The 23,694-nt window shown below is 57.2% G+C and overlaps 3 protein-coding genes across 3 annotated transcripts in view; all 3 read left to right on the top strand.

The window, feature by feature from the left end:
* The window catches only part of ZNF469 (zinc finger protein 469), a 52,036-nt gene extending 39,733 nt beyond the window's left edge, over positions 1-12,303 (top strand). Inside the window, 2 exon segments of the mRNA XM_052795255.1 lie at positions 1-10,539; positions 10,541-12,303. Coding sequence (XP_052651215.1) covers positions 1-10,539; positions 10,541-10,696 — 10,695 coding nt within the window. The 3' untranslated portion in view covers positions 10,697-12,303.
* A 5,728-nt stretch (positions 12,304-18,031) lies between these two features.
* Positions 18,032-19,902, top strand: LOC128145802 (translation initiation factor IF-2-like). The gene is made up of 2 exons (XM_052796508.1): positions 18,032-18,577; positions 19,807-19,902. The coding sequence occupies exons 1-2, from the start codon at positions 18,032-18,034 to the stop codon at positions 19,900-19,902; spliced, it is 642 nt and encodes a 213-aa protein (XP_052652468.1).
* Positions 19,903-19,915: 13 nt separating this feature from the next.
* Positions 19,916-23,694, top strand: part of ZFPM1 (zinc finger protein, FOG family member 1) — a 33,072-nt gene continuing 29,293 nt past the window's right edge. The window contains 1 exon segment of the mRNA XM_052795264.1: positions 19,916-20,307. Coding sequence (XP_052651224.1) covers positions 20,226-20,307 — 82 coding nt within the window. The 5' untranslated portion in view covers positions 19,916-20,225.

The raw sequence follows: 23,694 nt of genomic DNA, 5'->3' as shown, positions 1-23,694 counted from the left end.
CCCATGTCCAGCAGCCCCCTCAACCCCGGCTTCGAAGACAGCCAGATGTCCGGAGCACTGACCCCCTCTCCCTTCTTCCAGCACCCCTGCCATCCCAAGGACGGCAACAAAACCTTCCACCCCTCCGATGTCCTGAGCTCCAGCTCGCTTCATTACCACCCCCCGGACTCCGTCAAGACCTTCCACTTCCCTCCTGATGCCCTGAAAGACGACAGCCTCCTGAAATGTGCCCCGGCGAGCCCGTTCCACAAACCCGGCGTGGAGGTGGCCAAAGGATGTTCAGATGGGCTGGATGGGGAGCAGCCTCCGCCGCCGTACTCTTCCCATCACTTGCTGGCCAGTTCGCTCAGCAGTGCCAGCCTGGACCAGCTGGACGTGCTCCTGACCTGCAAGCAGTGCGACCAGAACTACAGCAACCTCTCCTCCTTCCTGCAGCACCGCCAGTTCTGTGCCTCCCATCCCGCTCCCCAGGGAGAGGGCAAGGATGCTCCCCGGGCAGCCGAGGGGCGGAAAGCGCTCCCCCCGGAGCTACCCAAGCCCCCCAGCCTGGGGCTCTCTCCGGACCCCCAGGCGCATTTGTTGGCGTTAAACAAGAGCGATGACTTCTTGCTGGATGGGGAAAGCAAAAGCGAGGGCAAGGAAGATGCTCTGAAGGGCGGCCTCTTCAACGGCCTCGCCGCCGGCTCCCTGCCGCTCACCGCCTCGGACCTGGACATCGACGACGCCAAGCTGGACAGCCTGATCACCGAAGCCCTCAACGGCCTGGGGTACCAGTCAGATAACCCAGAGATCGACAGCAGCTTCATAGACGTGTTTGCCGACGAGGAGCTGACGGGCATGAAGGCGGCCGGTGGTGGGATGTCCCACAAGGCAAAGGAAGCCCTGGCGTCGGAAAGCAAATCAAAGCAGGCAGCAGCGGAGGAGAAGGCAGCGGGCCAGCCCAAGGCTGGCTATTTTTATGAAGATAGCCACCCGGGTGGGGAGCAGGCGAAGAGAGGAGCAGGAAAGCAGCACCTTCACAAGGGGAGGGCGGCGCGGAGGTTGGCAGCGCAGGAGCCGGATCCCGGGGCAGCGGGAGCGCAGAGGACGGCGAGGCTGCGGGCGGGCAGGAAGAACAGCGTCCCACTGGCCAACACCTCCTCCAAGTCCACCTCCAGCCAAAAGCATCCCAGGAAGCTCAGCCAGGAGCCTCCAACGAAGAGTGAGGTGGGGCTGGGCATTGCCACCAAGAGCTCCAAGCCACCCCGATTCTCCATGAAGGAGATGAAGAAGCGGAAGCCCCGAAGCGGGACGTGGAGCAAGGAGCTCATTCACAAGATCGTGCAGCAGAAGAACAAGCTCCACAAACTGCAGGTGAAGAGCAGCAAGCAGGCGCAGTTCCCCCAGGTCACCGAGAGGCTGATGCCAGCCGCCAAGGAGGGCAGGTTTCGGGAGTACGACTACGTCTCCGATTCGGATGATGATGGGGCGGAGTGCAGCAAGGTCCGGGGAAGAAAGAAGCGTGGCACGGGATTCATTGGGAGGACCAAATACAGCTTTAGCAAGAAACGCCCGGGAAGAAGTGAGGCAGTCAAAGAGAAAGACCCAGCCTGGAGCTACAGGCGGAAAAGGGATGGTCGGAAAAGGGAGGCACAGGAGCACGGAGGGGTCCCGAGCCAGAAGGATGCCGAGAAAGAGGATTGTGCCGCCAGAGTCCGAAGACGGAGCAGCCAGTCGTCTACCAGCAGCAACCACAGCGGCAGCGTGCCCAGCGAGATGGGCACCAGCCCACCCCACGCTGATGGGGCTGGCTCGGGCAGGGAGAAGGGAAGCACGCGGAGGAGGAGGCGGTCGGGCAGCCCGGCACGTACGCCAAGGACTCTGCTCAGCCTTCCTGAGGACAGGAGCCCAAAGAAGAGCCAGAAGAGCAAAGAGAACTTTCCCAGGGGGAGCAGGCAGTTTGGCTCAGCCAAACCTTTGCTAGCAGGCTCCAGGACACGTCCGAGTACGGAACCAGATGTTGCTGCGACGGACTGTGCAAAGGAGGAGCTGTTAGCGCAGCCCCAGGAAAGGCAGCTCCCCAGCACGGCCGCCTCGGGCAGGAGCCCCGTCGGGGTCTCCCGTAAGGAGGGTGCAGAAGAGCCCAAAGGAGCAGCAAAGCACAGAGGTGAGGCAGGAGAACCCACCCTGGAGGCTCAGGACTCACCTGAACTGGCCATGGTCAACCAGAGGCATCAGTTTGCCCCTTTCACGAGTGACGGGCTGAAGTACCGCGCAGAAGAGTTAGTTGCTCCATCCCATGGCGGTAACAAAGCTGGTCCTGGCAATGTGAGTGCTGCCTACTCAGAAGCGGGCATCAAATATTTGAAGGCACACGGGCTCTGTGACGGTCAGAAGGACTATCCCGCGCCGGTTGCCCCGTACGGGGGGGATGCAGTGGGGATGATGCTCGCTGCCAAGGCGCCCGATCCATACGTCAGCAGCGACAACACGTTTTTCGATCCCAAAGGCCTTCCCAGTCACTACGATGAGAACCTCTTCTCAAAGCCCCCAGCCTTGGGCTCCTCGCACATGAATGACATGTACTTATGCCGGGATGACATCAATGCCAGGTCCTTTGAGCAGAAGCACGCCAGCATCTCCCCTTATGCCACAGAAACGCCACAGGGCAAGGTCTCCTCCCCTCTCGGCTTTGATTCCTCTTCAATATTTGGAGAGCTTCCTGTCACCGAGTTTGATCCACCACTGTATGACAGCGTTTCTGCGAGCAAGGATGGTTATGTGACAACGTTCACCTGTCCCAGCAATCCCCCCAGCAAGCCGCTGCAGTTCGAGCAACCGTACCCACCATTCATGCCAGAGAAAGACTGGTCCCTCATGGAGGAGGTAGCTCCGATGCTGCCAGAAGACATGACTGAGTTCCACAGTCTTTCAGTGGAGAAGCCACTAGCCAAGAAATTCCCCGAGGAAGGACCCGTCCCCACCAGCCAACTCTCCCTGCCACTGTCGGACAGGATAACGGATTATAACGTGACTTTTATGAACAACATATCAGACGATGAGCTGGAGATCAAGCGATTAGTCACAGAGCTGGAAAGTCAACTGCAAACCAGCAAACTGGGTAACGAGGCATCTGTCGCCCTTCAGAAACCCCAGCAACACGTTGCTGCCCATCTGCGAGGACAGGCGGCCGAGCAGTTCCCACCGCTGCCGGTCGAGCAAGAGACGGGCCATGAGAAAGGACTGTTTTTGACAGACGAGCTGGGCAGTTCAAGCCTCTGCGTCGGGGAGAGGCTGGGAGGCGAGAAGCCGGCCGTCACGAGCGCCCGTGGGGATTACGAGAGACCCAGGGAGCCCTGGCCCTGCCCGGTGGAGCTGGGCTCGCTAGACACAGGGATGTGCACACCAGCCCCCCTCGCCGTGGACCCTTTCTGCTCCAAAGACAGTGGCGAGCAGCTCCAGGAAGCTGCGACTGCCAAGGAAAGAGACCCTGGAAAGATGGAAGATGGGTCTTCCTCCAAAAGTCTACCTGGCTTACGCGTGCCAGACCAAACAGAGGCTCCTGTCTACCCAGACCCCGTGACAAAAAGCCCTCCTGTTGTCACCGACTCCATGTCGGCCAAGAGCCTGGAGGCAGCTGAAGCGACCAAAGATCCCCTGCCATCCCAGCGTGGTGCCAAGAGCTTCCCTGTTCCCGGGAAAGCAGATGAAAGCCTCGCTGATGCTGCAGAGCTGGAGAAGTTTGATGCACATCTTCCAAACTGTAAACCTGAATTTGGCTTTCAGCAAGGTCCCACCCCAGCCTTGGATCTCACCTTTTCGCCTCACATCAAAGAGGTCCCAGATACAGAAGAAAGACCCTTAAGAAAGCCCGAGTCACCCAAAATGGCGAAAAGCGCCATGGACTTCAAAGGGGATGGTGGTGGGTCTGCATTGATGGAAGAAACGGAGGAGAGGAAGAATCCCACCACCTATCCAGCCCCTGGACCCGGCGACAAAGCCAGCAAGCAAAAAGTGCTGCTGTTTGATATGCTGAGTCTGCCCAAGGAGAGCGACTGCGGCTCCCGACAGACGCTGGCTTCCCAGGAGACGGCTGCTAACCCTCTGCAGCAGCTACAGCTCTTCGTTGCCCGAACAGTGAAGAGCAATGAGGAGGAGCTGTTGATGCCGTGCTTCCCCATGCTGCTTGCTCCCAGTCACCCCTCTGCCACCACCCGCATCCAGCTGGAGCAGAAAGAGGAGAGCGGCAGTGCCTTGGAAGGGGAAAATCGGACATACTGCCCTGCCCAAGGGGAGGGGAACGTCCCCATCGGAGGCAACACGGAAAGTCTTGCTGCCCCAGCGAAAGAGACTGTGCTTTTCTCCGGTGGATGCGAGCAGCTGGAGTCATTTGGCGCAATGGGCTCTTACCGTGCAAAACAATCCACATTTGTGAAGCCAGAGCTGCAAAATAATGTAACGGAGCTGCAGCACTTAGCAAATGAACATGCGGAGCCAAATGACATTAATATCCGTGCAGATGGTGTTTCCCAAGAGCGTAATGACCTCTCGCCACTCAAAAACACAGCGGTGACCCCACTGCCAGGGCAAGGAAAGAAAGCTGATCAGCTCATGGAGGAGCAGGAGCAAGGTAAAAACAAAGCGACCTTGGCATTTAAAAAACATGAGCAATCCCATTTAAGCCATAGTTCGCTCAACAAAGAAACGCTGGGCAGTGCAGTAGCAGAGAGGCTGGAAAAGAATCAGGCGGGGCAGGGGGCACAGCCCCCGCACAGTGCTTCCACAAGTCCCACCAGCCCCCCCACTCCCTCCGAGGAGGATCTCCACCAGGATCAACGCTTGGCGCCAGAGACAAAAGCCGGCGCAATCAGTGCAAAGGTTCCCAGAGAAGGAAATGGCAAGAAGAAGTCCCTCAATGGCTGTCATTACACGGGCGAATCTCCGGCCAGCCTGCCCCTGCCGACCAATTTTTCTCCCCCCAGATGCTTGCAAAGCGGTGGGGCTGAGGGAGGAGAGGTCCCCGGGTTCGGTACTCAGCTCTCGGATGAGAAGAAATACAGCGCATCCCCGCTTAACACATCAAGTTCATTCGTCATGAAGAGGTGTCCTCCCGAGGCCAACAGCCATCGCATCCATCACGCCACCGTCAGCCCGGTAGAGCAAGGGACGTGGAAAAGGGCACCCACCTTTCCCCTCTCGCTGCATCACTGCGGGGCCGTGCCAATGGAAGCGGTCGAGGACAGTCACCGTCACCTCCCCGATGGCATTTTGGGTAACTACGGACCGCCTGAAAGAGAAGGGACGGCGATACCCTGCGCTCTGCTGCACACTGATGGTCTGGTGGGCTCTGCCGTGGAGGTGGATGGTCCCCAGAAACCACACGGGAAGGACTGCTCTCTTCCCTGCTCGCCACCTTTCAACCAAAAGGGTGTGGGGAAAGAGGTACCCGAAAGTGCCGGTGCTGTGCTCTCAAGTTCCCATTTTAAAGAAAGCCAAGCGTGCACCATCACAGATACGGTCGTTAACTCCATTCCTCCGGAAACCCAAGATTACCCAACCCAGCCCACAATGGATCTTCTGCCGATCAGAGAAAGAGAGGTAAACCTGAATCAAGAGACCAAGCTTGAGAGCTGCTCTGATGATGGAAATAAGCATCAAAGTGAACCAGAGGCTTTGTCCAACGGTTTTGCTGTTCAGCAGGTGCCAGCTGCTGTCAGCAGAGGTCTTACAAGGATTGGAGATCTTGGTCCTGCCGAATTAAATGGCCACGAGTTTTCAGAGGCAGCAGAGGTGAGACTTGGTCTTTCCAAAACCACAGAGAGTGGAGGAAAGAGCTTAAAAGGGGAGAAATCCAAAAGCCATGGGGCTGGAGAAGCTGGGAGTTGTGTGTTAAACAGTATGGGCCAAGGAGAGGGCAACACGCCTAACAGTACTCCAAACCCTTCCCAAAATGAACTTCACAAAGAAAAGAAGCCAAATGTGCTCCCGGTGACCTGCGACATTTGTTCAGCCACTTTCCGGTCCAAGCCTGGCCTGACGAGGCACAAAGCTGTCAAGCACCAGGTGAAAAACGGTGGCGTACCACAGCCCAGCAAGACTCCCAGGTCCACTTTGATTCCTGCAGACAAGACATCAAAAGCAGCCCAAAAGGTGCCCAGGAGGAGCCTGAAAACTTCGGTCAAAGACAAAACCTGCAGCTCACAGATGCCGACCACCAACGTTGACCACGTCCCCAAGAAAATATGCCCAGACCTGGAGAAAGAGCCCAGCGCGCAGATGCAAGAAGTGGTCAGCAGAGTGCTCAGCGATCTCAGCGTGATCTCCTTCGAGATGTCCCAGGAGCTGCACCGCACACGTGTTCTGCAGAGGGAGATGAAGGCAAAGGGACCGCGCTCAGAGACGAGGGGAGCAGGCGAGGCGGCCGCTGGGAAGCTGGACTCGGGACGGCAAGCCAGGAAGGGAGAAAAGGGCAGAAGGAGCCAAAGCAAAAATCCCGGAGAGGTGAACGGCAGTTCTGAAAAGAAGCTAAACAGGAAAGTGAGACGAAGGAAAGCAAAGGTATTTCCCAGCAGAAATGAGCCCAATGGTCCATGTGAGCTGGAGAATGCAGGTTCTCCCCCTGCTGTCCTCAGCTCCGGTCTGCCGAGGATCATGGAGGGCTTGCATGAGCCGGGTGGTTGCATCTCCACAGAGGAGCAAAATAGGTCCAACTCAACCCAGCACTCTCAAAAAGCTCAACAGTCCCCTTGTGCAGCTGAGCTTGCAGAGGACCTGGGCGACAGGATGGTGTCTTCAAAGGAGATGGTCAGTGAGGAGTCAGTAACGGGCACAGTAGCCTGTCCTGGAGAGGCGGAAGATCCAAATGGAGTGGAAGACACGCAGGCTTGCAAAAAATGGGTTAGCGGGTTTGTGAAGCAAGTGGAGAAAGGATTGGGCAAGGTAGGCAAAGAGCCGCATCGTGGTGCTGATGGCGCAGAGGAGATGGATGCTGAGACAGGAGACAGTCCTGAGGCAGGCAGCGGCACTGGGAATCAGAGTGGTGCCCCCCAGGGTCCCACGGCTCCTGCCGAAGGGGGTCTGCCGCTGGAGACGTGTGATTCGGAAACCACCCAAAAGGCTCCCGGGCAAGGCAGCGTGCAGACCCCGCCGGGGACCAGCCCTCCTCCTGCAGAGCCAAAGCAATGGGCAAAGGCAGACGTGCCACCGGGCAGAGAGCATTGCGTGGAGAGCACAGCCGTCTCGGACCTCCAGAGCTTGTTTGATGATGACTCCACATTCTCCCAGCTGTTCCCCCGGGACGACCAGTTTGTCCGGAGAAAGTGCACACGGGTGTATGGGAAGCGCAGCAAGAAACCCAAGCCCATCACTGAGGTGAACCTCCAGCCAGCAGGTGCCATCGACCTCTTCACAATCCGATTAGCTTCTGACCTCAGCGAAACCAGCTCTTTCTGCGTCACCAGGGAGGACCCTTGCGAATATGAAACCATCTCTGTTGATGACGCCTTAATGCTAAACATGTGTCATGGCAAGGCGAAGAGCGGAGATGCTGCTCCCAGCGGATCTAAAAGCATTGCGCCAAGGTTGGACTGCGAGAAGACCGACCAAGGGAAGGAGGACATTGACCTGGAAGACAACATGCTAACCTTCTTGTGCCAAAACAGCCAAGTGGACAACGTCCCCAGCTTGAACCTCTGGGGGAGTCTGGAGAAGGAGGGAGAAAGCCTCTCTGCCGAGGACATGTTTGAGCCTCTGATGGACCTTGAGGATGAGCACTCGCTCAGAGAAGCAAGCTCTGAGCCCCCCGACCTGGCAGAGGAGCCCTACGATGGCAAGGCTAATGAAGATTCAGACTCTCCCGAATTTCATACCATCGACATTGAGATGCTGAACGCAAAGCTGAAAATGAGAGACATGTGCTTCTTCGGCCCTTGCGAAGATCTTCCTGGCCACGGGGAGGACAGCGCTGTGAGTTTCAAGCCGAAGCTGGGCCAGCACAGCAAGCACAGAAGTAAGCTAGAAGATGGGAAACTGGGGAAAAACCGCAGTGAGATAACCATCAAGACCAAAGACAAGCAGTACAAATGCAAAGTCTGCTTCCAGTGGTTCCTGACGTTAGGGGAGCTGGACTTCCACAAGCTCTCCCATAACCCTTCCCCTCCGCCTACCTGCTACATGTGTGTCCAGCGCAAATTCAGCTCCCGGGAGCAGCTGAGGGACCATCTGAAGGAGAAGCATGCCAAAAACAAAGCCGGTCTGTGGGCTTGCGGGATGTGCCTGAAGGAGATCTCCGACGTCTGGATGTACAACGAGCATCTCCGGGAGCACGCCACCCAGTTCGCTCGCAAGGGGCAAGCCCAGAAGACCGTGATGGGTCTGCCAGCCTGCTTCGGTGAGGACAACGCTGCTGTCACCCACTTCCTCAACACCATCATGTATCGGAAGCCCAGCAGGTCCTCCCGGCACGCCGACCCCAGCAGCAAGCACGCAGTTAGCAGAGAGAGCAAGAGCCCCAAGGAGCTGCCCCTCGAGCAGGAGGCCAAGGCGATGAAAGACCCCTTGGAAAGCAACGTTAAGGTGAAGCCACCTGCTCCCAGCTCCTCTAAAGCATCCGCCAGTCCGTCTCCAGAGCACATGGCAAAAAGCGAAGGCACCCCAAAATCTGTCCCCATGCACCCAGACTGCAAGGATCCTTCCAGGGACTGTCATCACTGTGGCAAACAGTTTCCCAAACCCTTCAAGCTCCAGCGGCACTTAGTCGTGCACAGTTTACAGAAGATTTACCTGTGCCACAAGTGTCCGATGTTCTACCAGGAGACCAAAGAGCTTCGAAACCACCTCAGCCAGGAGCACGGCATAGTGGAGGAGCAGGAGATCAAGCACACCACCCTGTACGCCTGCGAGCTCTGCGCAGACGTCATGCACGTTATCAAGAAGTCCTTCATCTGCAGCATGTGCAACTACACCTTCTCCAAGAAAGAGCAATACGACCGGCACATGGAGAAGCACCTGGCGGGAAGCAACAAGACTTTCAAATTCAGAGGGGTCATGAGGCCTGGCATTGCCTCCAGGGAGGGCAGGGAGAAGGTGAAAGAGGACGGCTCTCTCCGGGAGGGCATGCCGCCGAGCAAGAAGAGGAAGGTTGCTCACCGTGGCAGCTCGCTCCCGCGCAGCTCGCCAGTCCACCTGGACCACGCTAGTGACCTTCAGCTGGTAGAGGCTGCAAGCCCCAGCCTGCAGGCTCCCACTGATTCCTTCCCTACAGCACCTGCTGAGCCGGGAGCACCCCAACCCTCTGTGAAGACAGAAGACCTGGTGGGTGACTTCTCCGACCTCCTGGCAGAAATGGAGAAATCCCAGTTTGACACCCTGCCTCCACCACCCTGCCTCTCCCCGTCTTTGCCGCAGGCTGCGGCGAGCAGCCCGGAGCTTGGCCATATCGCTGCCCTGTCAATCGAGGAGCTGGAGAAAGGAGCGTTTGATGGGAAACCACTTCCTTTCTTGGACTCGCCCGAGTTTGCCATTGACCTTGCTGGGTTGGCTTGTAACCAGGCCACAGACCAGAAACTCTCTCCTCCACACCTGACTGAGAAACGTGGCTACACCGATGCCCGTAAAAGAACAAGCGTAGGCAACAAAGATGAATATATAGCGGGTGCCCTGGAAAATCCCAGTGCAGCCACTGACGCTGTGGATGGGATCCCATTTCTCCAGCTTGCCAAGAAGGTCTCGGAGCTTCCTTCCCCGCAGGCGGAGGCTCCACCAGCCAAGGAGAGCCACAGGTGGGGCAACCCCAGTGCCAGCGATGCCTCTTGGGAAGGTGCATCTCAGGCCACGTCTCCAGAAGCTGCCCACTACCCCCTGCCCCTGAAGGACAAGACGGCATCGCCCACGCTGAACAGAGCTGCCAAAGATTTGGTCCCGCAGAAGAAGACCGCGGGTAGCCAGCCCGGCGGTGAGGCTGCTCCCAGCGTGGACAGCCCCGGCGGCAGCACCGAGGAGGGTCAGCAACCCATCTCAGGGAGGGAGAAAGCCGTGCCCGAGGCTAAGGACAGTAGCGCTAACACCAAAGACCAAGGCAGCAACCCAAGCAAATCCACCGGCCACCAGCCCCGAGGTGAGGCGGCCAGCAACGCCGTGAGACATGGCCATGTGGAGCCGAGCAAAGCCACCGGCAAGCTTCACCCCAAGAGGAGGAAAGAGCACAAGTCCTTGAGCCACCGGAGCAGCTCTGGCTCCCGGGAGAACATGGAGGGAGACGGGAAAAAGAAAAAAACCCGGACCCCGTGCCCGGGGAGGAGCGAGAGCACAGGTGAGCTCAAACGCGCCGACTGGAGCAATGCCGAAGCTTCTGCCCTCTCCCCTGGGAGGAGGGAGACGCACTGCAACAAACTGGTACCCAAGCCCAAAACGGGCACCCAGCTGAAGAAGATGGTCTTGGACACTTACAACCAGAAGAAGGGCGAGCTCCGTCACGCCAACGGGGATGTGAAACGCAGGAAGGCCATTCTGGGGAAGAGCCTCCACCAAGTGTTGGCCAAGGGGCCGGCGCCGTCCCCAGCGCGGATCCTTGCACAGCCCGCGCGCCGCCCGGGGTGCCAAGCCGGCCGGCTCGGCCAGCTACCGCACCGCCGAGTCCCAGAACAACCTGCTAAGCCAACTCTTTGGGCAAAAATTAACTAGCTTTAAAATTCCTTTAAGAAGAGATACTTCAGAGTAATTTATGGAAGTGACTTATGGTGATCCTCAGCTGCTTTCATGGGGTTTGCAAGGGAAAAATTATCAAAGCATTAAATTCGTTTGTGTAGCACGATTTCTCTGTCTAGCTTAAATGAACTTGCACTGCAGCCTCTGTGAAATAGTTTGCTTTGTGTCTACTAATCTACTTTAATTCACCTGATTTATCATGCAAATGCTAGAACTTTGATGTTGCTGATGATTTTCATGAACTGAAATTGTAATCGCTTTGGGCAGACTGAATCGTCGAGAGCAATTGCTTTATTGCAGAAGTGCTGAGGTTATAAGGATACTTGCAAATCTCAGACCCTTTTGAGTCTGTGTCTGTGTTATCTTTGTACAAAGTACTTGAAGAGATGAACTTCATTCCGTAGACGTCTTATTCATAAGGTGCAGTACACTGTAGAAAGCAAATTTTTTTTGAAGATTTTGCACAAATAATCCCGTACAATTCATTTAATTGGGAGCTGGCCTAAGAGATGATACAATTAAAAAAAAAAAATTAAATTAAGAATCGAGTGTCCTATATTTTGACAGCCATCCCTATGAATTTGTTTCTACATCGTCAAGAGAATAATGAACCGGCTCTGGGGCTGCCGGGGCTGTCGGAGCCCTTCAGAGGATGCTGCCACTCTTTGACCACTGTAGACGATGTAACCGGAGGAGAGCCGCCACCGCGAGCAAACTGCACCTTGACACTTGTGACAAACTCTGATTTTTTAGGGGTTTTGTGTGTGTGTTTGTGTGTTTTCTTTTTGTTTGGGGGGGGGAGGGGGGGTGTTTTGCGTAACGACAAAACTGTGCCAATTTACCGCACCGAACCAGTACTGTCCGAGTGCCCTCAACGGTATCACTTCTAAACTATCTTACTGTATTGAGTTAGTGGCTATATAGGTATCCGCTTTTTACTATGCAGTTACTGGTGCTATTCTTCTTTTGTAATGTGAATACAGACTTCCTTGATTGAAAAATAAAAGGGAACCGTTAGGAAGTAGCCGTTACCTGTAAAAGAAAACGAAGCAGGAAAAAAATATTAAAAAATCCAACTTTAGGGAAAAAAATCCTGTATGCTGGTACTCCATAGTGTTGAAAAGGTTACGTCACGTTAAACGAGCATGTTATACAACCGAACTTTTGAATCCGGAAAGAAATCTCAGGTGCAAATGAGGACATGGAAGATAATTAAAAATACTATTGAAATACTCCCAAGTCAAGGAGGTGAAGTAATGCACTGATGTGATATGAACAGTCAGAGTACTTTGCGTCTGTCCTGCAATTATTTTTTTTGTTTTGTTTTAGATTTAAAAGGAAAAAAAAGAGGCTTTATTCTGTTAATATGTATCTTTACAATTCTTCGTATTGTATAAAAATATTGTAGGTAATTTACCTTGGGTGCAATGTGTTCTGTCAAAAGTTTTTATTTTGATATTTTGTCAGAGAAGCAGAGAGAGAGCAGGAAACGCCGTTTTATGATGTTGTATGTGTGCTTTTAAAGTGCCTCTTTAATATTGTTAAATAAAGTATGAGATGAAAATATGGGGTGGTACTGTAAAATCATACATGATTAATCTTTTCAAATATATTCCAATATTTTCACAGAAATTCCCTGTCTGCGTGATGTTTGTGGGATGTTCCTCCCCGGTTGTGTCCCATACCCTGCGGTCCCCTCCTCCCGCGCACATCTCTAACCAAATGATTGTGTTTCTAATTGACAGTTGGATGCCCTGTACATCTTCGTGGTGTCCTCTGTAAAGTCACTGCGGGAGGACATTGGTGCCACTGCCATCACCTTGCAATCATTTGCAAAGCACCGGAGCTTCTCAATGGTGAAGGTGCTCACGCATCTCCTCTTCCCCATTGCATCTTCCCTGGGCCCTACTCACGGCATGAGTGTCTTGTCCCCAGGGGGAAAAAAAGCCCAATATAATGGTGATGGCGATGGTGATGACCAAATTGGGTCATCACCAGTTGGTGATGGTGATAGTGATGGTGATGGCCCAGTTTGGCCACCACCAGTTGGTGATGGTGATGGTGATAACCCAGTTTGGTCATCATCAACTGGTGATGGTGATGGCCCAGTTTGGTCATCACCAATTGGTGATGGTGATGGTGATGACCCAGTTTGTTTATCACCAGTTGGTGATGGTGATAGCCCAGTTTGGTCATCACCAATTGCTGATGGTGATGGCCTAGTTTGGTCATCATTAATTGATGACGGCAATGGCCCAGTTTGGTCATCATCAACTGGTGATGGTGATGGTGATGGTGATGACCCAGTTTGGTTATCACCAATTGGTGATGGTGATGGCCCAGTTTGGTCATCATCAAGTAGTGATGGTGATGGCCTAGTTTGGTCATCATTAATTGATGATGGTGATGGTGATGGCCCAGTTTGGTCATCATCAACTGGTGATGGTGATGGTGATGGTGATGGCCCAGTTTGGTCATCACCAATTTGTCCTCAAGCTGACCTCTGCCGGTACAGTGCTGAGGTCTGAAGGTAGGAGGCTGACACAAAGCCGGGCATATTATATTCTCTAATTACTGTTGCAATCGTAACATTTAAACGCTGTCAATGAGAGATAGCTCCTAACCGCAGGCTAGAATCCTTGCCACTTGGGGCTTGTAACTAAAACTGCAGGATTAATTTGATTAATTGATAGAATTATTTTCCAAACTACTCTTTTGTTTATGGAGGCTTAAAATGCTTGCCGACTGCACCCTCCTGGTGTGTTGCAGAGTGGAGATAAAGTGGCTGAAAATAATTAGTATGGCTTAATTTAGGGAAAAAAATAACCTCAAAAGAATTTTGCAGAAAATTTAAGGCAGCACATTTTACTTTGTTTTGGCAGGAAATATTATGGAGCTGGAAATGGGGCTTTTATGTTTTCCCTCCACCGTATTTCACCAGGGCAGCAAACCTACGGGGCAGAGGAGTATTTCATGCCTGGTTGTTACTGTAGCTCTCCCGCACCTCCAGATTCGTAACCTGGGCACCTCAAAATGAAGTTCCCTGGCAGCCACAGGTTTGCTGCAGGGGCTGGGACCCGTCCCCGGGGCCCTGGGCAGGGTGCAGGGACACCGTCCTAAAGCAGCACCCACCTTATTGCAGCAGAGCCCACGAGCGATGCTCTCGCCTCGGGTACCGCTCCCTCCCGCACGCTGCTCCCCGGGTTGATGCTAGCATCGTCCCTGCAGCTCTGAAGGCTGAAATATTTAATTCTTCCCTTTTCCCTCTAAAAGATGGGTGTCCCCCCCATCCTCTCCTGCCTGCTCTCACCTGCATCCCCCTCCCGCGGTCTCAGTGCCTGCTGAGTGGGCAGCCCCCCCGCCATCCATCAGCTCCCTAAAGCCCTCGGGTTTGCTGAGTCCTGCATTATCCGGCAGCGCTTGTCACTTGGAAGATTGCAGGCCCCCATCAACGTAATTCCAGCAAGGAAGGCAAAACCGGGCGGCTTCTCCCGGCTGCGGATTAACTCGCTGCTCAGCGGGTGCCAGCGGCACGGGGGGGGGCACCCAGGGGACCCGGCACGTCCACGGGTCCCAGGGCTGCACCGCACCGGGATGCACGGCTGGTCTGCACCATCCTCAGCCCCAATCCACATCCTTCATGGATGGGGACAACCCTGCACCCAGCCCCGGGGGGGTTGCAGGGTGGCTGGGTCCGTACAGAGGGTGCCTGGCCTTGCACGGAGCCCCTTAGGGGACTTCTTGGCTTCTTGCCACCACCCTAAATTTTCCTCGAGCTTCTGTTTGCTCTTCAAGCCCCCCCAAATCCAGCCGGCCTTTCTTCTCTGCTGCACACCCAAGTTTCTGACTGGAGGTGCTTTAAGCCTCTCCGTAAAGCCTGGAGGATAACGGGATCCACCATGGTTGTCACACTGCTAGCAGGGGCTAAAGATTTTTTTTTTTTTTTTCTTGCTCTTGAGTCAAATCTGGCCGTTCCTTGCACAGCAGGAATTTAAACCCCAGCTCCCACGTGCCCCTGGCTGTATGTGTGGGACGGGGACCACGCGCACCTGCGGGCTCCTGCATCCCTGATGCTGAATTGCCTTCAGGTGGGGGAAACCCCAAGGCCGGGTGGCTGTGGGGTGCGGCGATGGCAGATTTGGGGGAGCCGGGGAGATAATGCAGGGGCAATGCACCCGCCCGGGGGCTGCCATCCTGCCAGCAGCGATGCCCCTCGAGCTGCAGCCCAGTTTCGCCGCTCAACCCCCAGGGACATGGGGATCGGTCCTGTTGTGACTTAGAGCATCATCCCTATAGCAGGAAAACGGTAGCGGGGGGGGGGAATAAGCACTGAGAAATCCCAGCCTTGAATTTCGGGCAGGGGGGGAACAGCATCCAGCATCATTTTGCATCATTTCTTTTAACCCAAAACCCTTCGTGCTGCCACCACAGCTCCCCAGGAGCCCCGAATCCCGCAGCAGCATCTCTGCACAGGACATGACCAAGCCATGACCAAGGCGTGACCAAGGCGTGACCAAGCCGTGACCACGCCGTGCCCAAGCCATGCCCAAGCCAAAGATGGCCCCAGGGTTGCCGGCAGCTGCCTGAGGCTGAGCTGCAGGCAGGTGACAAGTGGCACCCGGGGCCAGGTTCTCTTGCCAGTAGGTGGCAGGACCCCTCCGCAGCGCACCCAGCACCCACCCCCGCAGGCAGGGGCACTGAGATGCCATTTGTCCCTCTTGGGATAAAAGAAAAAATATAACACCCAACCCTAAAACATGACTTTTTGGTAGCTGGAAAGAGCTGTTTCTGCAGACCTGGCGGAGCCGTGCCACCGGCTGGGGCAGCCCCGTGATGCGGTGGGCACCCAGACCCACTCGGGGTGCTCAGCGCAGCACCCAGCATCGCCACCACCCGCCCCTCGCCCGTGAAATATGGCCGAGGCAGCGCCTTAGCTTTTCCCATTTACATTCCTCGGCCGACACCTCCTCTCCCTGCGTCTCTAATAATATCACCCCAGATTAATTGGCACTAATACAAATGTACACAGCTCCATAAAAAGATGTCACCTCGCTCACAATGGGGGAAACGGCTGCTCGCACATTATCTCTGCTCTGCAGGCGTGTAATTCACTCCTCGGGAACACACGCTATTTATTCTGTTACCCTATAACAATCTCTCTGCAAACACAACAGGATCGGGGAGGGGGGGTGGAAATAAACACCCGGCCATGCCACTGTCACCAGCACCGTGTCGGTTGTCCCCATGCAGGGGCACCCATGGGTCCCCCCCCGCACAGCAGGGTGGGATGCATGGGGTGATGGGGCAGGGAGATGCGGGGCTCGAGGATGTCCCTAAACCTGGGATCCGGCCCTTGGCCCGGCGTTGTTTGATGCAACTGCAAATTCTCAGGCCTGGGGGGATCTAAGAGGCTTTGGGATGGTGCCAAAAAGCTAATTAAAAGGACACTGGCAAGGAATGTGCAAGGGGAAGGACTGCAACCTGTTTCTTCCCCGTAACTGGGCTCCCCTCCCTGGGGCAGGGCTGCGTGCCGGTGTTTGGCACCCAGCGGCTCGGTTGAGGCTTTTTCGGCTCCTTACAGCAGGGGTGAGATGCCCCCCGAGGGCGTGACAGCGACCGGGTTCTGTCCCCTTGGCCCTTCGAGGAATGCTGTCGCTGCTTCTTCTAGCACAAAGAGCCGGGAATAGCCAACACGTGTCGGGTAAATAACACGGGTGCCGTGAGCGGTGTCAGCGGGCGATGCTGTGGATGTGCCAGAGGAACCGGCTGCGTCTGCAGCATTGCACTGGCCTCAACTCCAAAACGCTCGTGGCCGTGCCGGGGTTGTGGGGAGGATGGAGACCTCGGCTCCCCGTCACCCAGGCCCTGATGGAGTCAGCACCCATCACTGCTGATGCAAAGCAGAGGCCACTCAAGTCTCCTTGGGCCGGACCCTGCAAAGCCATCGCGCTTGATTTCATCACGCACGTGAGTCGCGGCGGGGAAGGGAAAGGCTCTGGAAGCAGAGCTGCCTGCCCTGGGGTGTGATGGTCTCCAGGAAGGCTGCGAATCGGGGCCAAACGAGGTGAAAAACGCCGTCAGGCTCATTTTGGGGGGCAGCCGGCCAAGCGGGGGGAGAGCAAAGCCTTGTCCTCAGCAGCATCTCCCTCCCTCGATGTGGGGGTTTTTTTTTTTTTCTCCCCTGGAACTCTTCTTAATTCCTAACTTAATTTCTTTTGACATCCTCATTGCCGGCTTGACCTCTTTACTGGAATCATGTGCTGCTTAAAACTCATTATCCCACCATTGGAACAGGAAGTTAATTAAAAACCCTTTAAAAAAAGAAAAAGAGAGGGGGAAGGAAAAAGCACACCCCATGTCCAGGGATAGATGGAGAGGGGACACGGCCAAGCCGCTGTGCCGTGCAGTGCCGGGCTGTGCCGTGCCATGCCGTGCCATGTCCCCACAGCCCACCAGCCCCCTGCTTGGCCACTGGTCCAAAAATTGCATCACTAATTGGGGAGCACCGGCCATCGCCACTGGCAACCCCGCCCAAGATGAGATCGGCCACGGCCAAGGGCTGGGTTAGGCAGAAATGGTTATTTTTCACAGACGAATATTCCCATCGCAGGCCCAAAAATATAAGCGGCTCCTGTTTACCCCACAATTAGCCCCAAAATCGCCGCCTGGCTGCATGCTCGCGGCGAGGACTGGCTCGTGCGGCTGGGATGATGTCGAGGGGGACCCCAGCATCCCTCTGCAGTCCCCAGTGCACCCTGGGGTGTCCCCCCCCACCCCGAGCCGGGGTCACGGTCACCCTGGAAGTCGCAAGTGGGACTTTTTGGACCGTCCATCTACAAATGAGCGGGATTTTAAGAGGGGTTTGGGATCCCAAAAAGAGGCCCTGGGGACCCCATGGAAGGGCTTGGGGGTCCCCCAGGAGGCTTTGAGGACCTCCAAAGGGTGGGTTGGCACCCCACTGAGGGGGGGACTGAGGTCCCAGAAGGGGGGGATTGGTGGCCCCGTGGGAGTTTAGGACCTTCCCGTGGGGGCATGAGGGTACAAAGGGCAATTGGGACCCCAAAGGGGGGAGTTGGGGACACCAAAGGAGCGGTTGGGGTCCCAAAGGAGGGCGTTAGGAACCCTGAAGTGGGGTTGGGGTCCCAAGGGAGGGGCTTGGGGACCCCAAGGGGGGGGTTGGAGTCTCAAAGGAGCGGGTTGGGGACCCCAAAGGAGGCTTTGGGGACCCCGAAGGCGGAGTTGGGGACATGCGGGAGGGGTTGGGGACCCCGAGCGGGGGATAGGACCCCCAAAGGGGAGGGGGTCAGGGCCCCAAGGCAGGGGGCTGGAGGCCTCGGGGGGGGGGGGCATGGCGACCCCAAAGTGGGGCTGGGGACACGGGGCAGGCTTTGGGGACCGTCCCCCCGCACGGATCGGGCCCCGTCCTCAATGGGCCCCCGCCCCCTGCCCCGCCCCCTCCCACCCCCGTCGGCCTCCTCGCCCCGCCCCGCCCCGCCCCGCCCCTCGCCGCGGCGGTAGCCGGCTACGCCATCCGGTGGGCGGGGCCGTCGGGACGCGGGGGGTGGGGTGGGTGGGCGGTGGCCTATGGGCGGCCGCGGCGGTGCGCGGCGGAGGCAGGCCCCGCCCCCGTGGAACGTTCCGCGGGTTTGATCCGCCGCGGCGCCCCATTGAGAAAATCCCGCGGCGGCGGCGGCGGCGGCGGCTCCGCTCCGCCGCGTACGGCCCCGGCCCCGGCCCCGGCCAACGCTGGGCGGGGGGGGCGGGCATGCGAGCAGCCGGGGGCCCGCCCGCCGCCACCCACCTGCCGCCCGCCCAGCCGCCAGCCGGGGCGCCGGGCTCGCCCCCCGCCGAGCGATGTCCAGGAGGAAACAGAGCAACCCCCGGCAGATTAAACGTGAGTCCACGGTACCGGTACACCCCCCCCCCCCCCCCGCCCCACATCTCCCCCCCCTCCCCCCCGCTGCCGCCAGCTGCCCCCTTCTCGACTGCCCTCCCTCCCCCCTTTATTTTTTTGCACTATCCCCTCGGCGGCAGCACCCCCGCCCCCGCCGGAGCGCGGCCCCCCCCCCCCCCCCAACCCCCCCGGTACTTCCTCACCCCCCTCGGTACCCAGCCGGGACGGCCGCCGTGGGTGCCCGTTCCCGCTACCGGTCGCCCGTTGTAGTCTCCGTCCCCGCCGCCTCCCCCCCCCCCCCCCCCCCCCACCAGCGCGGTGGCTCCGGTACCGGCTCCCGATGGGGGCCCCGATAAGGCTTTAAAATATTCCGTTCTGCAAGTCCCGTCCTGATAACATCGCTCTGTCGGGACGGCCTGAAATTGTGATCTTATCTCCCCTGCCTGCCTCCTATCCAGAGCCGGGGTGAGGGGCTCCCCAAACCTCCCCCCCCCGCCCCGGGGCACCCCAGCCCTGCCAGCAGCTCCTCACCCCGGGTACGGCACCCTCACCCCGCTCCCCTTTCCGCACGGGGACCCCCCCCGTTCGCCATCGATGCCGCCGGACACGGCGTGCCATCGTCCCCGCTGACCGCGCTGGCCTCAACCTTTCGCCCTGCCCGGTGGCCCCCTCCCCGGTTCCCGCTTCGCACCCCCCAACCCAGGGCAGGGATGGGGTGATAACACCCCAGGCCGACAGCGGGAAGGACCACCGTGGGGGTCCCACGGGATTCGGGCCATCGTCCGTGTCTCCCTGTCTCCGGAGGGTCGCGCTCCCCACGATCCAACCCATCGGCCGGGATCCGGTTTCGGTCCGGCGGGGATGTACCGGCTGCGCTGAGAAATTCTGTAAAGTGCTGGAAGTTTGTCGATGACGGGCTTAGCTCGGCTTTTCTCCCTTCCTCTTTGGTGTGTGTGTGTGTGTGTTTCTTTTCTTTCCCCCTTGAGTCGATGGAAGCTGGCGATAAGAGGGAGATGGGAGGATAGGGAAGGCTGGCCACCATGTGATAATCTAGCTTTATCTTTCTCTTGAAATAATTGCAAGGCTGAGTTGCACCTACCTGTTTCCCTGCCTGGGGTGATTGCTCTGGTGATAAAGCTCAGCTAGACTTTTACCCGGGTAGAGTTAAAAATAGTCCCAGCTGCCTCCTGTATTTTTTTTTTTTTTTTGGTGATAATTTTCTCCTTTAGCTTTATCCAACTTCTGCGGCTTTATTTCGGCAAAAAGCCCGGCTGCCCGGCAATCCCTCCCCTAGTAACTCCAGCTCGTTAAACCGGGAGCGTTAAGACCGAAGCGAGCGGTAGCGTCGCAGCCACCGAAATAACGACGCCGATGTGGGCGATAGCTGCTCGCGTGGGGGACGCGCCGATGGCAGGATGCCCGCCTGGTCCCGGCACCCACCGGCGTGGACCTCGTTGGGGGCAAAAAAATGGGGCTGGATGAGGCCGTGGCAGCTTGGCTGGGCGAAGGCGGCTCGTATCTCCTTCCTCTGCTGCTTTTCTGCAGAGATGCGAAGAAATGATAAAGTGGGAGGCTGATCTCAGGCCGCCGGCGATGGCCAAAACTGATTAAAAGCTGAAAGCTTGGAACCCTTCCTGTATGTGTCAACATGAAAACAGTCATTAGAGGCGGCGAGAGCGCGGCGAGAGCGCCTTGCCGCTGCCTCCGACGGCTCTCCGCGCCGAGGGAAGGTATGCATGAATCAGGGCTCCGGTAACCAGACTCCTCTCATGTACAGACCGGACCTGTTTCCACAAAGTCTATCCTTTTTATCATCTCGGCTGGAGAATTAAAAACCTCCTCCAGATTGGTATCTGCTGATTTTATTTTCCTGGGTGACGCTATGTTCTCGCTCTGGCTTCATCTCTTCTGGGTTTTGGGGGTTTTTTTTGTTTGTTTTGTTTTGTTTTGTTTTTTTTAAAACTCGATGCGATGCGCAGATAGGCTCGCAGGGGAGATCGCCGGGAGAGCAGGCGATCGCCAAGAGCGATAAGACAAAGATCAGACACCGGACTATATTTAACCAGTTGCTTTGACCTCCTTCTTCGCTTTTTGGGCTGGAGCGATGCAGCGATGGAGGGGGACGGGGGTACCAGCAACGTGGGGTCCCTCCGAGCCCCCCCGGGAACACCTGCTCTGCCCGGTGGCACGTGGTGGTGAGGCTTTGAAAGCCGATTGCGTCTAGCTGGTGGCTTCCGATAGCGGAGAAAACACCCAGAGCATTTATTGATTTGATTTTGCAGGGTACCTGCCTGGGGGGGACAGTTGCTTTTTGCCCCCCCTCTCCATCCATGGCTGTAAAACCAGCAACCTCCCTGCAGCTGCTGCTGCTGCATTATAGGGTTGGGGTTTTTTTTTTTTTCCTCTTTATTTATTTTTTTTTCTGTCTTTTGTTCTGCTGGTAGATAGATGTGAGGGGCTGATAGAGAGCAGGAGCTGATCTCCAACCCAGATAGCCTGTTATATTTATTAACTTCAAACATGGGAGCGCGGGCACACAGCTGATGAGCGAGGCTGCTGGCAGCTGCCTGTGCGTGCACTCGCAGCGCCGGGTCTTCTGATGGGGGAAGCTGATAAGTGGGAGATTGATCTCATCTTGCTGATGTGCCTCTCCCTCTGTTGTTGTTCTAATATATATATTTTTTTTTTTCTTTCCGAAATCAACTGGAAACGAACATTTTTGTAGTAGTTGCAGGGGCCTGCTTGTGGGGGTTTTTTTCTTTTTTTTTTTTTTCCTTTTCCCTTTCTATTCTGCTTTCAGCTACAGTAGATCTGAGCTCCCGATAAGCGCCGAGGCGCGATCTCCATCCTGATAGAGATTGCCAGGGGAGATAAGGACCACTTATCTCTCCCCACCAGACCGGAGCAGGATTCGCTACAACAACAAACACAGCAAAGAGGGGCAAAAGGGCTCCAACAGTTTGTTCCATTGCAAACGTGATTAACGCAGGCGCTTTAATTATCTGATGGGGGGGCAGCTGCATATGTGTTTGTATTTCTCAAGGTGTTGTTTTTTTTTTCCTCCGCCCCGTGTGCTCTGTGAAACAAGCTGGGTTGAGAAGCCGAGCTCTCCCCAGTGCCTGTTATCAGCTGCAGATGTTGCATTAGTTTGATGAGAGCTTTGACTTTCTTTTTCGATCATTATCTCGCATTCTGCTCTGCGGAGCAAACGCATGGGCTGGGGCAGGGGGGTGGCGAAAGCACCGTCATATTTTTGCGTGTGGATTTTCTTTAATTGCTGTTAGATGGTGTTAGATAGCGAGTGCGATCTGCGCTGTTAAACCTGGCTGCCTCTTGATGGGTTGGTTTGGGTTGGGTAGTTTGGGGTTTTTTTTGTTTTTTTTCCTTTCCTCTTTTGCAAGCTTGGCCGCTCCCCAGTCCCGCGTGGGCTCTGCGGTGATGCCGGGCGGGAGGTCGTGGTGCCGGGCAGGGGGTCACGGTGCCAGCCGGACCGTGGGAGCCATCGGCCTTCCCAGGAGCTTGGAAAATTGCATTTCTTGCAAAGATGACAGCGGCCAACCCGGTATCTATTTTTAGCAGCGGCATGGTGAGCCGGTGGCGTGGGATGCTCCCGGCACGCCTCCTGCCCGCTCCTCTCCCGCTCCCTTTGCTCGCTGAGTTGCTCCTTTCCTTTCGGTCCGTGCAGGTGACTAACTGCCTCCGCTTGCCTTTCTTCCCCCCCCCCCCCCCCCCCCCCGTCGCTCTGATGCTGCTGCACTTTTCCATCACCGCCAGCCTCCTCTGTGCCTCAGTTTCCCCATCCATGCCTGCCAGGCAAGGGATGCTCTGGGCTGGGGTGGGCAGTGGGGTGTCTGGGGAGGCACATTACCCAGGGCTGCTCTGCAGGGTGGGGAGGGTTTGCTGCTGGGACCCCCCCCAGCTCTGCTCCCAAAACCGGTATTTTCTACACCTCCCCAGGGGCTGTCTCAGCATTGCAGCCCCCCGTGCCCCTCTCCCGGCATCCCGAGGGTGGCATCCCCGTGTCCCACATGTCTGCTACACCCACGGGTGCTGCCTGCTTGCCTGCCAACCCCTCCCCTCTTGTGCAAACACCCCGTCCCCCCCGTCCCCCGAGGCGTTTGCCAACCCTGACTCAGTGGCATCCCGAAATGACGGCTCCTCGGTGCAGGCAGGAAAGCCCCATGGCACATCCACCCCCGCAGCGGCTCTGCCCATCCCAGCTGCTGCCGGTGTCCTGGGATGCGCCATCGAAGGTGAGGATCCATCGTGGTCCCCACGGGTGGGACGGGGCTGGCGATGGTGGGATGCGTCCGGTAGAGCCCGCAACCCGCTGCGGTGAGCTCTCCCAGCCGTCGCCGGCCGTTTCCTTACGGTAACTCGGGAGTGCCACGGGAAAGCCGTGCTCCTGCTCGGTGCAGGGTTTGGATCAGCCGCAAGTGATGCTTGAAGAAGTTTCTTTCCTCTTCCATGGCCAGTGGTCCAGGCGCGAGCATCCCTGCGGGCCTGGGAGAGGGGTCGGCACCGTGCTCGGCGGCTGGTGGCCAAGGGGACAGCTCGCCTCGGCCTCTCTCCGGAGCAATATATCCATTTACGGGGCTCTGGGCCACCCTGTGCCACCAGCCCCGTGCTCTGCTGGCCACGGGACACGTCACGGCTGTCCCACGCGGGTGCTTCCCTCAGCGCCTACGAGCCCATTTTGGGACCTGCTCGGGCTTTATCCCCAGGATGGTTCTTCCCAACCATCCCCATCTCCGCATCGGGTAGGAAGGATGCGTGCGGGATGCTCGGAGGCCAAGTGCCGGATCCGGGCTTGCCACGGCCATGCGTGGGGCACCCGGCAGTGCAGCAAAACCTGTTCTGCCGAGAGCCCCGGCGCACATCCCTGCCGGCGGCCGGCGGGCGGGAAGGCGGCGCTGGCAGCCGCGCCGGCGAGGGAGGTTGCAGCGGCTTTGGCAGGCGGCCGCTTCCAGGGCCCGTGGGCGCTGGGGTTGGGTTGGGTTGTGTCTGCTGCCGCTTTTCCACCTCCCGCACCGCCGGGGACACCCCCGTGCCACCTCCTCCTCGGGCACCCCGAGCAGGCACGGAGCCGCCGCGATGCCCGCGCCGCGGGGACCATC

The sequence above is a fragment of the Harpia harpyja genome, chromosome 9 (assembly GCF_026419915.1).
Source record: "Harpia harpyja isolate bHarHar1 chromosome 9, bHarHar1 primary haplotype, whole genome shotgun sequence".
Lineage (NCBI taxonomy): Eukaryota > Metazoa > Chordata > Aves > Accipitriformes > Accipitridae > Harpia > Harpia harpyja.
The sequence above is the reverse complement of the archived record's forward strand: the minus strand, read 5'-3'. Positions and strand labels throughout refer to the sequence as shown.

Coding starts and splice junctions, on each gene's coding strand:
- LOC128145802 (XM_052796508.1), top strand. CDS start 18,032: ATGGCGACCCCAAAGTGGGGCTGGGGACACGGGGCAGGCTTTGGGGAC. Junction 18,578..19,806: donor CAACCCCCGGCAGATTAAAC/GTGAGTCCACGG, acceptor TTTCTCCTTTAG/CTTTATCCAACTTCTGCGGC.